Source organism: Toxorhynchites rutilus, chromosome 3 (genome assembly GCF_029784135.1).
Source record: "Toxorhynchites rutilus septentrionalis strain SRP chromosome 3, ASM2978413v1, whole genome shotgun sequence".
In the NCBI taxonomy this organism is placed as follows: domain Eukaryota; kingdom Metazoa; phylum Arthropoda; class Insecta; order Diptera; family Culicidae; genus Toxorhynchites; species Toxorhynchites rutilus.
In genome coordinates, this window is record NC_073746.1 from 224,128,193 (window position 1) to 224,140,855 (window position 12,663).

Genomic DNA, 12,663 nt, shown 5'->3' on the forward strand with positions numbered 1-12,663 from the left:
ACAAATACAATCAATAATAACGGAAACAAAATATAAATTATTTGCAACTGTAGTAAAAGACGGGGTGATTGGCGTTTAGTTGAAAGGGAGGTGATTAGAACGGTCTAGTAGTTCAAAAGTTAGGAATTTTGGAAAAAAGTCATTTTAGGAAAAAGGTGAAAAAACTGATTTTCGGACCACCTTTAAACAAAAATGGTAACCCTATCGAAAAAATAAGGATATAATTGTTTGCAATCAAGAACAAATTTACCGCTTTTCACGAGAATATGAGAACCACTATATCGGTTTGGCATGGAATGGCTGTATTATTTCCTAAAATCTTCAGACACTATGGTTTCATGACATTATTTAGCACTGTTTGATGCCTTGAAACAATTGTTTTTGTGAGTGTAATTCGGGATTTTCGCCATGGAAAAACTTATTCAGTCGATGTACGATCACACATATTGATTAAAAAGTTGGGTACAGCTTTGTATCAGGATTAATTTAATGTAAGGTTTACATACTTAGAGCGGAGAGGTATTAAGAGAGTTGTCATTTTTAAACAGGAATACCTTGACAGGGATCCATTCATTCTGATATAGGGAAAAGTACAAAAATCAGGGAAAATCAGGCAAAATTGAGTGTTTTCAGGGTATCAGGGAACGCCGCCAAAAAGTCGCAGAAAACCTGAAAAATCAGGAAGGTTGGCATTTCTACCCGCAACAGTTATCGCGACGACGCTGTGAGGAAAGTTGACACAAACTACCTTTGTCAAAGCATAAAAACAATAAGGTATACGTGTAATGCAATACCACTTACACTTCATCGAACATAAACTTTTTCCCATTTTTTTCTAAAAAAAACTTTTTTCTCAAACTCAAATTCAAATTTTGAACTACTGCATCGATTGAGATGATCGACATATCAAGTTAAAGTCAATAAGTCTTCTTTAAAGAAAAAAATATTATACTTGCAAAAAATATGCATTCTGTTTTCATAATTATTAATTGTATTTGTTTTTTTTATAGTCTACAGATTTATAGGGCGCTATATATTTTTATATTTTTTCTTGAAACTTAGGTCTTACATAACATATTTAAAAGTCACAGAAGATAACATGTAACATGTCTTCATTCAATGTTCCTATGCGACTAGACTGATCCTTATTGTTTCTTATGCTCTGACAAAGGTAGATCTAAGTGGTATATTGTTATGTTTTCTTTACTAAGTGTAGAATGTAGAATAATCGTAGTGGTGAAAAAAAAAATCGCCTGCGACCGTTACTTTGTGTGTGAAGACTGAAGACATATTAAACTTCTTTGATTTTGGATAACTTATGTGAAAGAAACTAAACTATCAAGAAAAAATGTAAAAAACATAGCGCTTTCTATTTTCAAACTATGTAAACCATTAAAAACAAATGCAATCAATAATTACAGAAGCAAAATCCAATTTTTTTTGTTAGTATAATCTTTTTTTCGAAGAATACTAGCTAAATTCTTTGGGGGCGACCCTGGTCTTGAAGATCGAAAAAATCGTTTTTGTTTGCATTTTTAGAAAGCTCACTCCTTCAGAAATGTTGTCCTAAAAGGATTTTTCGATATTTGATTTCGTTGGAAAGTTACAGCATCAGGTCAAAACTTTTCATGTTTTTTCAGTTAGTCGATATCTCAGGATCTACTCGATCGATTTGGCTGAAAATTTTTATCAGCATGTACAAATTTGTAAGTAACATTAAGCATAATTAAGCATGACCGTCAATTATGTGTCTTCGGAATGTGTCTTATTAACAGCGAGCCAAGATAGACAAATTTGTCGACATCCTCAACCTCAAGTTTATCCGGCGATTACAGAGTTACTTACTACCAAGAGGGATTCTGTACATCACCTTCAGGTAGCCCCATACGACAGGCCGTCCGAGATCCGCACATTGTTCATGGTTGCTTGAATGGTGAGGTTCCAGGGAAAGCATTATCTGTATATACAATCTGATATTCAGAACCTGGGTTTCGAGGAGTGATGAAACAAACTATCGATGTGCACCTAATCAGGGTAATTTTCCGTGGCCTCATTCACATTGAAGAACATAGCATACTTAGCAGCCACCGTTGCCACATGATATCTCGCCTCGCAAATATTGTGGTTTTCTATGCCAACCTAATTTTTGCTTAACTCGTAGAATTTGTCTGATGAAAATAAACTTTGACTATGTCTAACCTTGCATCCGCAACTCAATGTCGTGCCGTATAATGCTCGTATCGTTCCGTAGCACACAGGAGTAATTCCCTATGTCAGCTTCCGCAACTCTATGAGTGTAGATGGTTTGATTCGCCGCCTCCGGATAAACAATGAGCGAAGAAATATCCCCTCCCCACGGGTAAGGTTGACCATTTTTGAACCTGAAAAAAGAATGCAAAAAGAAAATAAACGGTTAAAGCATATATGTGTGTATGAAAGCATAGCATGATATGGAGCGTTTGTGACTGTCTACTTAAATCATTCAATACTCTAGATCCCCTGGCAGTGCTTAATTCCCGCCGAGGCCAAGTAATTGATTTATTTGGAACCGCTTCGATGCTCCTCTGAGTATGATAACCAACGATATGCTCGGATTTAGAAAACTATCGAACCCGCAACGAAACGCCAGTATCATTGAAAAAAATCCACATCTAAATTACGTTCCTCTCGCCCGATTGAGAATCTGGTGACAGGCGTTAATAGGACCCAAATTATAACGCGTGAATGTGGAATGCCACCAAGATAAATATTTAGTGGAAAACGCCACTTTGAGACCATTTTTTGTGTTCGATGTTCTCGGTCGGTTCCATTACACTTTGTTTACTGTTGGCGTAATAATTAAAGTGGTTCCAGGAACAATTAACTCACGAGCGCTACATTTTTACCGCCGTTGTTTTTTTTTTCTTTTTGATTGCATGATAAAGTATAACCTACTAACAACGTAAGTTCCCGCGAAGATATTTTCTGTTGGCGGCCTTCTTCCGTTATGAATATGGGAGTTGTCAGCTAGTCAACTTTTTTACTATCAGCTTGCTAATCATGGAACTTGACAAACAACAAAACGCCGAAGGCGGACGAGAAATCGGTTTGGTTGGTTTTTTGGTCTTCACTTTTTCAGAAAACTCCTGGAAACTGGGTTCCCGCAAAAAAACATGATCGGTGTAAAAGAAACAACTAAAATTGATAGCACAGAAGGTGTGAGAATGAAACTCGCTTCAGCATAAAACATGAGAATATAAAAAAACGGCGAACATTCACTTGCTCCGTGCAGTTTGTTTGGCCGACGTTAACATCTCGTAACAGAACCCTCTTGCGGTTGATCTTGCTAATCAGGGCGAATCAAGGGCTTCAGATTTACACATTCGATCCTACATGTCGGCATTGTGTCAGAGATTAAGATCCGTACGACCTTCCGTCGTTACCGAAGACACAGGGTGCATAACGACACCAGAAAGCAATATAAAATGTTCCTATTGAAAAGTGATTTTTGCAAGCGTGAAATTCAGTGGAAAGCCGACAAAAAGGTACCAACTTGAAATTCAATATGGTTGTTGAGTGTTTCAAACTGCATCAGCACCGGTACTGAGAAGCTTCTCTTGAAAGGCTTCTTGCTAGTAAAATATTGACAGGAAATTATATTTCGGGATGAATATATGTCACACTCTCTTGTGGGTGTCAAATTTTGCATTCATTGTACATTGTTGATCAGTTGTAGTAAACAGCAACTCGAAATTTGTCTACAATAATGATCAGGAATGAATTTTGTGTACCTATGCAGAGTGAAATCATATGGATCAATACCAAATGAAATCGACAAATTACAAAACATGAGTATTTTTGATTCGAATGAAGAGAAATATTTAATAATTTCTATTTCAAAAAAACTATGAGTCGTACCAAAATAGTGTCCTAGAAAGAGTTATAGAATATTGATGTTTAAGCTATGAGCTATGATATGCTATGAGAAAAAAAATATAACTCTTTTTTATTTACCAAAAAAAACATGAATTTGCAATGTCTAAAATATGTATTTTTTTTCTCAATTTTTGTATTTTAACAATCATTTTTAGCCACACATTATGAATTTTGATGTGATTAAAAAAAAAGCTCATTATCAATCTCCTTCTAAATGCCGCCGTTCTCGAAATATTTAAAAAAGATTTCTAATTTATTGTCTTTTTTATAGTAAATAGGCCCTTTTAATATATTTGTCGTGTTATACCGTCATGTTCAGGTAATTTTATCAATTTGCTTATAATTTTTAACAACTTTTCCAAATACATCATTATGATAAAATTATATGTTTAAGAGTTAATAGCCAATGTTTACGTTGGATAGTTCTTAGATGTTTGGATATCAATCCGGAAGCTTTATTTTGCGATTTGCGATTAAAATACCGCAAAAATATTGCACGATGCACTTTATGTTTAATTTGGATTATGATTTCTATGCACATGATTTTCTATGCTGGCTACAAAAAGGCTGCCATCTTAGCATCATATTTTGTAATAATTCGAATATGACTTATTTTCAGGAAAAATGTAATATTTCAACGTTAAGATAATTTTGTTAATAGAAACAATCAAGTTTATTCTGAATTTTTGCGTTAAAATTAAAATAAACACCATAAAATCCTCTCTCTTTTAAGTTTGTCACTTCCAAAATGTTGTTTGAATCCACTAATTTTGATGTTACACAACCATATCCTATACTAAATTTCCTCATCTTTTGAGAGATTCTGGATGAATTTATTTTTTTTATGAGAGAAAGGTGTTTTCTGACTGGATGACTGGATGAATCAAAAACTCAATACTTCTTTTATGTTCAAAAAACGAAAAATATATGTATAAAAAACAAATAAAACAATTTTCTTGACTCGATATACAGAATTCGTCTATATACAGTGAAAAAAAAATCAGAGACTGTATATAATCGAGTCCACCCTGTATAATCTGAACAATAATAAGCTCAGAAATCGGCTTAGCAACAACACGATGAATATAACTTTAAGATCAAAAGATTTGATTGAACATCGTGATGGCAGATCGAAAATTTTATTTAATGCTGGTATGTAATTAACAATAAGTTTAGAAAGACTATCATCAAACGCACGAGTGATTCGAGGCTTGCAAATGTTAAAAAATACCTAAAAAATCGTTAACAAAAAAAAATCTGTTCAATATTCCTTACAGAAAACTTTATACTCTATTAATAGATATTCATTCTATATGGAAAATTTAATCATAGTTCATTATTTTTATGTAAAAATGTGTTTATTACTCCATAAAATGTAATCCTTTATTTGCACTGCACACATGCAGTTTCTCCCAGCTTCGTATTCGCAAATATAGAGCCGAATATCCGACCTCGATACTCGCCGGTATCCGGTATCCGGCCAATGAACTTTCCGTTTCATCACTATTATTTTCATTGAATTATGCCAACGACAGGAAAATAATAACGATACGATTCCTTTTTGATCCATCAATTCATCGTTGAACTTCAAAGCAATCTTCATCAATATTCAGCAATCCTCTTAATTATCTGCGTGGTTTAAGCACTTGCGAACACTTCGTTATATATGTTATATATTTTTCTGCGCGTGGCGGAAAAATATTTTTTTTCTATTAAAGAACACCATTGATGTTCATAGGTGTAGCTAATGAGCAGTCACTGAAATATTGAATTCATCAGCAATCTTTTAAATTGAGGAGTGCAACTCTCATTGGAACTAAAAGTGGAATATTGAATTGATTATGTCATACGATCCACTCGTCAAACGTGTGTCCAGTTTTCGAAGTGAACGCCAAAATGCTTTCGTCGGCATTCGTGTATTGCATACGTGCTCATAATTCCTGAAATGTGCTTGGCGTTTGAACTTTTATCCTTTCTTTGTTGACTTCGCCAGTCAGAGTGAATGCGGGTGGTTCAGAGAAAATCAACACCCAACTGCTCTGATGGAGGCACAACGAGCGAAATCACCAAACGTCTGATCGTGAGAAAAATTCCATGGAGTTTGTTTTGTTATTAAAACTCCAAACTGACCGTCTTCCAAATCTTACATACTAATCAAAAAGATCATGAGTCATCAGTTCAATACAAAGAAGTTTGAGTAGATTGTATTCGCCTCATATAGTTCGATACTATTCTTTTATCAATATTCTACTGAGTCGATTCTTAAAAATATTAAAATATGCTTAATCGTTCGTTCCAGATTTTAGAATATTTTTTGTATTCGATTGATAACCGATTATGTCATTGTCATTTGTTTTCAAACATTGAAATATTTCCCTGGGGAAAAAATCATGTGTTCCATCAAACTCAGCCACAATCAATATCTGAAACCCGGACGAGGTACATAAATAACGTAACGCTTAAAATATGGTTTTAGCATAGACTGACCAAATAGTTTATGATCAAAAACGGGACACGTAAGCCAAAAAAAACTAATTGAACCGACGAACTTCGTCTTTCCCAAACATGTTTTTATATGAATACTTATATTTGAACATTCACGTTTCCAACAAAGCGATCGTTCGTGGGTTTCATCCCAGAACTATTCAATCATTGAATAGTTCTTTGTAGTGAATGAACCTAGTAGTTGAAAGTATCTTTAGTTATAAATGAAAAGAAATGTTTTACACCACTTGAGGATGCATTGCTATTTTCGTTACATAGTTACGTAACACGAATTTAAATTCTGCGAATTTCAATTGAACAAAAATATCACTGTAAAACATATGGGAATTTTTATTTCAACATTTTTCCATTTTCCTTCAAAATTTTCCAATCTTTTCGCTTTCGCATCTTCGGGCAGAGATGAACACAAAAAATTTTCGTAGAATTTTGAACTTATTAGGTGATTTATTCTCATTTATATAGATATAGAAGTGCGTTATCCCACCTAAAAAACCATTGCCATTACATTGCATCTCTGTTCTCGTGTTTTGTACTAAGCAACAAATTTGACGATTAATTTTTTTGTAAGGTAAATGATTTTGGTTTGTCCAATCGAAATATGATCATGGTTTATCCACTTTTTTGAATGCTCTAATTCAGCACACCTTTGTCAAGTCAGGTATTCGAATGTTTCAAAATATATAAATAAAATTATCTTTTCCATGATTTACAGTAGTTTTATAGTATATTTTTACGGATTCACATGTTTTAAAGGATTAGAAAATACACCTTCTTTTGGTGTCAATGCGCCCCTCATTTGAGCTAACTTTTAATCAATCATCAGATGAATATTTGGCACGTATTCAGACCTTTTTTGGATTATAACACTTACAAATATTGTGAACATCATGCTTGCACACCATTTGTATCAAATTTACAAAGCTAATCCATTAAATTAACGCATTTCGATTATCTCAATTGTGATCATGAGTTATCCAATTCACTAATGTTTGTTTTGTCCACATGATTTCTATGGCAACCGATTGGCGCGCTGCAGTTTGTTTATTGTGTCCTTCGCGCATAGCAGAAATAATGTTTCTCTATGTTGAGTATGTTGAGGTTAACACTTTTAAAATACCCAAAAAAAGGCAATATTCTGAAGAAAGCCTAAATTATGGATCAATATGATGACAGTATACAGTATACTCAAACAATGATAAATGCAACATCTACTTGAAAATTCTATTTTTTTATTCAAAAATGGTAATTTCGAAAACCGGACAAACCATGATAATTTTTTGGACTAACCATGATTAGAGGTGGTCAAACCATGATCATAATTTCTCTCTGAGGAAAATCGCTAAAAAACATAAAAATTTGAATAATTTCAACGCCTCATATAGAAGTGCGTAGTATTAGCAACTAGAGACTTGGGGCTTTTCAGTAAACCCAAACTCGTATCGATTATATGTGATTATCCTCTCTATGTTTGGAGTTCTGATAAATTAATAAAAATTAACAGCAACCCCAGCAACATTCTCCCTCAATAACACCAATAAATGTCCGAAAGGTTTCTTGTTAATAAAGTCACGGGTTTCCAAATAGATCGCGTAGAACAGCAATTTAACTTGTGAAAAAAAATGGAATTCAATCCGTAAAAATACAAAACCTCTCGATAGAAGGTCAGAGAGAGAGAGAGAAGAATCGTGTGTTACTATGCTCAGGCAATTTCGTATAATATTCCCCGATGAAATCAAAAAACTTTTCAATTGTTCTACATAAATACGAAAACACTGAGCACAATTTCAAATCAAATTTCAAATTCGTTCAAATAAATGTGTTGAAAATAATGACATTGGAATAAATATTTTTTTTTATTCTATACTTCATACTCAAAATACGGTACAGATTGATAAAAAGACGGGACAATCAAAATAGGTCGAAAAAATGATACTGTCCCGTTAACGTTTCGTACGTTTGGTCACCATATTTTAGCATGCAACTTATCATAAAATGTCAGTAGTTTGCCTGTCTGTTGAAATAATAGATGCCATACTGTACGCTCCATTATGGGAACAACTGTATGATACCAAACAATGCATCACCCTCATCATATCAGCTTATTTGCGCACTGATTGTTCGTCAAATGTTTTGTCCATTTTGAAGCCGTTCCCGGTGGAAGAGCCCACTGTGTAATGCGAATTAAGAATATGGCTCACCAAGAAGCCGTCATCATTCATTAACAGCTGCCGACATCCTGCTGGTCTGTTTTTCTTTCTGCTTGGGGTGGCATTATTTGATGATGCCTACGATTGCCAGGCCGGCAACTGACTGGTGGAGGCGTTTGTCCGTTTGTATTGATGTCTTGGCAGAGTTTATTGAAATTTAATTTATCCGTTATCTTAATACAATCCAACCTTCTACAAACCTCTAGTGAAAGGTCTCCCACAGGCAGCATTTCCTGGAAATTTGGGCAGCAAATTGAAATATTCCTAATTGTGTTGTGTTGGGTGAAAATCCCAAGAATTAGTTTAATTCTAATGATGCCCCAAATTTACGCGAACGGCAAAAACGCGACAGCAGAAAAATTTCGTAGAATTTGAAGTGACCGCGCGTGTGAGCGACAGGGCAAAGTGAGAACGTTCGTCTGCTAAAGTTGCACCGAAGCGATGCTCACGGGTGCATCTCAAGACAATCAACAGCAGAGCAAAAAAAAAGGTGTACAGAGAAGCATCCGACGAATTTTCTTTCAGAACTACTTTTCCCTTACTTCTTTCTTCCACTGCACACGGTAACTCAATTTCGAGATTGAATAATCGACGTTCCACATGGTGAGGTAAAGATACACACAACCTGGTATTCCTGGAAAATAAAGAAATTCCGAAAGCAAGAGAGACGACGATCGTCATTTGCAGCGCCGTTCCCAAATCGAGTCAGTTGGGCTTCTTTACAGCGCTCTAACCTTATTCCGGGTAGCCCACCAACACAGCCTGCCTGCGGTGAGGGAGAGGTGCAACCAGAACCGGGCAACAAAAGAAGGAACAAACTTCAACTTCAACGGAGCGAACATTGATTTTCGCCTGTTGTACCTTTTGTTGCTACCACTTAAAACCCGGCTTCAAAGGGAATCCGAACGGCGCGAGATGAATCCCACTAGCGGACTTTATGAAATGCCCAGAGCTTTGTTTCTGGGAATCCGCGGATCGGATTTTGAACATGTTCTGAGTGAAAAAACAGAAAATAATAGTACGGTAATTATTTGCGACTGAAAAAGGAGGCTATGATCGTCGGATGTATATTTGAGCGTTATAACGCATAAGGATTTGCACTGCAAAATATCTTTCTATGGAGCGATCGTTTGTGTATGATCGTAGTAATGCGATCAACCTGATTTCCTTTTTCTCACACAATTATTCCCAAGCCATTCACTCGTTTTGTTTTACGGATGATCTAAGACATTTCGGTTCGTTGTTGACCCAATGCAGGAGAAACACAGGGCGGTGCGCGATCGAAGCGGCAAGATAAGAGAAAGGTGTCTGCTTATTTATTGTGTCGTTCTTTTGCTGTGTGTTGTATCCACGTTTCTTGTTCCTTTTTTTTTCTTTGGTCTAAGGATACGATCTGTAAATACAAGTTGAAACAAGTCACTACATGACTCAGTGTGATAGTATCATCAAAACAGACTCTCATTATAAATGAGATTAGATCCTCCAAAGGTGTCACTCATGAATGGTTCAAGAAATATTAGAACGTATGATTGAGATGTAACGGCACCTGATCATGCCAGAAATGGTTCTCATGTACAGTGACGGATAAATATTAAAACCATCTGTTTGAATGACAAAACATAACCTAGCGACACTGATTGGCAGGCAGTTGTACTATGTCGAACTACGTCAAAACCAAGGTCCGTCTTACTAGGGATGAGATCTTGTAAGAGTTGAAAATCAGGGCACCTGTCACATATTTAGATATACAGTAGAGCCTCGATTACCCGTGTGAAGCGTTGTGACAGAGAAGCAAATGCAGTTGAGCTTGAGCTTGTGGTTGGGTAGACTGTACACTTCCTAGTTACTCTTGTCAAATCCATGTTGAAATCAAGAAGTTATCAGGAAAATACTGGGTTTAGCCTGCTCATGATCATCTGTTTAGTGAAGTTGAATCTTATTTTCTCATCAACCAAGATTCAGTAAGTGGAGATGATTTTTTGTTGCAATTCTTTTATCTTACCTATAGTTTATCGTAGGAATACGTTTAACTGATAAATCAGTTTACCAAGTTGATAGTAAGAATCTAACAACAAAACTATCATGTAAAACGGAAAGAAAACGAAAGATGTAAAACGTGTTTCCCTACTAAATCCTGAAGAACATTGCATAGTTGTACATAGTACAACACGATAGATAGACAACATTGTCGCATTTGGGCAAACGAAAATCCAAAACAGATTGAAGACCTAAGAAAATGACAATTTACTATGCCATGCGATCGAAAGGTGTCTGTCATTTTCTTTGTTGAGGATGAGACGAGGCGAGACGGTTACGATGAACAATCAACGATACAGCGCGATGATTAATGACTATTTCCCCCTAAACTTGATGAAATAGACATAGATGATATTTATTTTTAACAAGATGGTACGTTATGTCACAGCACAAGTGCGTTTATCGATTTGTTGCAGTGTAAGCTTGGGCATCGCTTAATTTTGCACTGCGGAAATGAAGCTCATTTATGCGATGTGACACCTGCAGAATATATTTTTTTTGGGCTAGTCGAAAAGTAAGGTTTACGTAGAGAACATGGCCAAACTTCAGAGCTTACAGAACAACATTATACATTATACAGAACAAAATTATTAACAAATAAGTAACAATGAGCCGAGTTAATGAATAGGGAAAAGCCTATTTGAGTAGAACAATTCCAATGTTCTTTCTCTAAAAGGCATAAAAACCCTATTATCTTTTCGTAAAATGTTACAATATGGATAATGACAAAATTCACAATAACATAATATTATAGGCTTCTTGTTTAAGCTTCTTATTACAGAGATGTCCATCTCCTAGGAACTTGCTATCTCCTTGGGACTGAGGAAGGGATGAAAATCTGCTCACTTTTCGAATTCTGAAAAAGAAAGTTGCAATAGAGAAAAGGAAACGCTAATAATAAAAATCAAAACAATAAAGGAAAACTAAACATATATATTCATATTTGAAAGTGTATGGATTTGAGAAAATCATAAATTAAAGAAATAGCATCAATATTACGAGTAGGCAGAACGTCGCGAATCGGAAAATTAAGTGGCATTCCCTTATTGCGAAAATTTTCTATTAAAGATAACCTGTCATTTTGAAACTCAAAACAAAACCACACAATATGATCAATATCCTGATATCCTATACCACACACGCATAGGTTACTATCACTGATGTTAATTCGAAAAAGATGTGCATTCGAAGAATAATGGTTAGACATGAGTCTGCACACTACCCGTATAAAATCACGAGAAAAATTATACCCTTTAAACCATGGTTTGAGAGAAACCCTAGGAATGATAGAATATAGCCATCGGCCTTTATCACTACTATTCCAACTTGACTGCCAAGATACAAGTGCCCGTTCACGGGGAAAATGAAGATATTCATCGAAAGTAATAGGCCTATAGAATAAGTCTCCTTCCATAGCGCCCTTCTTAGCAAGAAAGTCTGCTTTCTCATTTACTGGTATCGAACAATGAGACGGAATCCACACAAAAGTGATATTAAATGAACTAGTTATCAGAGCACTTAAAAGTTGATGGATTTCAGATAAGAAATACGACGCATATCTAGTTCTCACTGAACGGAGTACCTCTAAAGAGCTGAGACTATCAGAAAAAATAAAAAAGTGATCTGGGGTCAAGGTCTGAATATGGAGTAAGGCCATGTATATTGCAGCCAATTCTGCAACAAACACCGAACAAGGTAAACTAAGCCTACGGAAAGTGAAGAAGTTGATATTGAATATACCAAAGTTGGGTCAATATGTTTATACCTTGACAGGAATATCGCAGGTATAACTAAATGTTCCTGTTATGGATCGAAGAAAATTTATTCTTCTCTGACATTTTTGTTTCAAGTAGCCTATGTGTTTACCCCATGTTCCTTTGGAGTCAAACACAACACCTAAATATTTGAATGACATCGAGCGACTAATAGGTCTATCCAAAAGTTTAAGCTGTATTTGTGCAGTATTATGTTTTCTTGAGAATACAACCATCTCTGTCTT

At 35.4% G+C, this 12,663-nt stretch overlaps 2 protein-coding genes across 4 annotated transcripts in view; one reads left to right on the forward strand and one right to left on the reverse strand.

The window, feature by feature from the left end:
• LOC129775723 (fibroblast growth factor receptor 3-like) overlaps nt 1–12,663 on the reverse strand; it is an 81,837-nt gene that overhangs the window by 7,263 nt on the left and 61,911 nt on the right. For both annotated transcript variants that reach the window (XM_055780771.1, XM_055780770.1), the window contains exon 3: nt 2,200–2,381. In XM_055780771.1, coding sequence (XP_055636746.1) covers nt 2,200–2,381 — 182 coding nt within the window. The remainder of the gene's footprint in view (nt 1–2,199; nt 2,382–12,663) is intronic.
• LOC129775722 (acetylcholinesterase) overlaps nt 1–12,663 on the forward strand; it is a 208,857-nt gene that overhangs the window by 5,095 nt on the left and 191,099 nt on the right. The gene's annotated exons all lie outside the window — the stretch shown is intronic.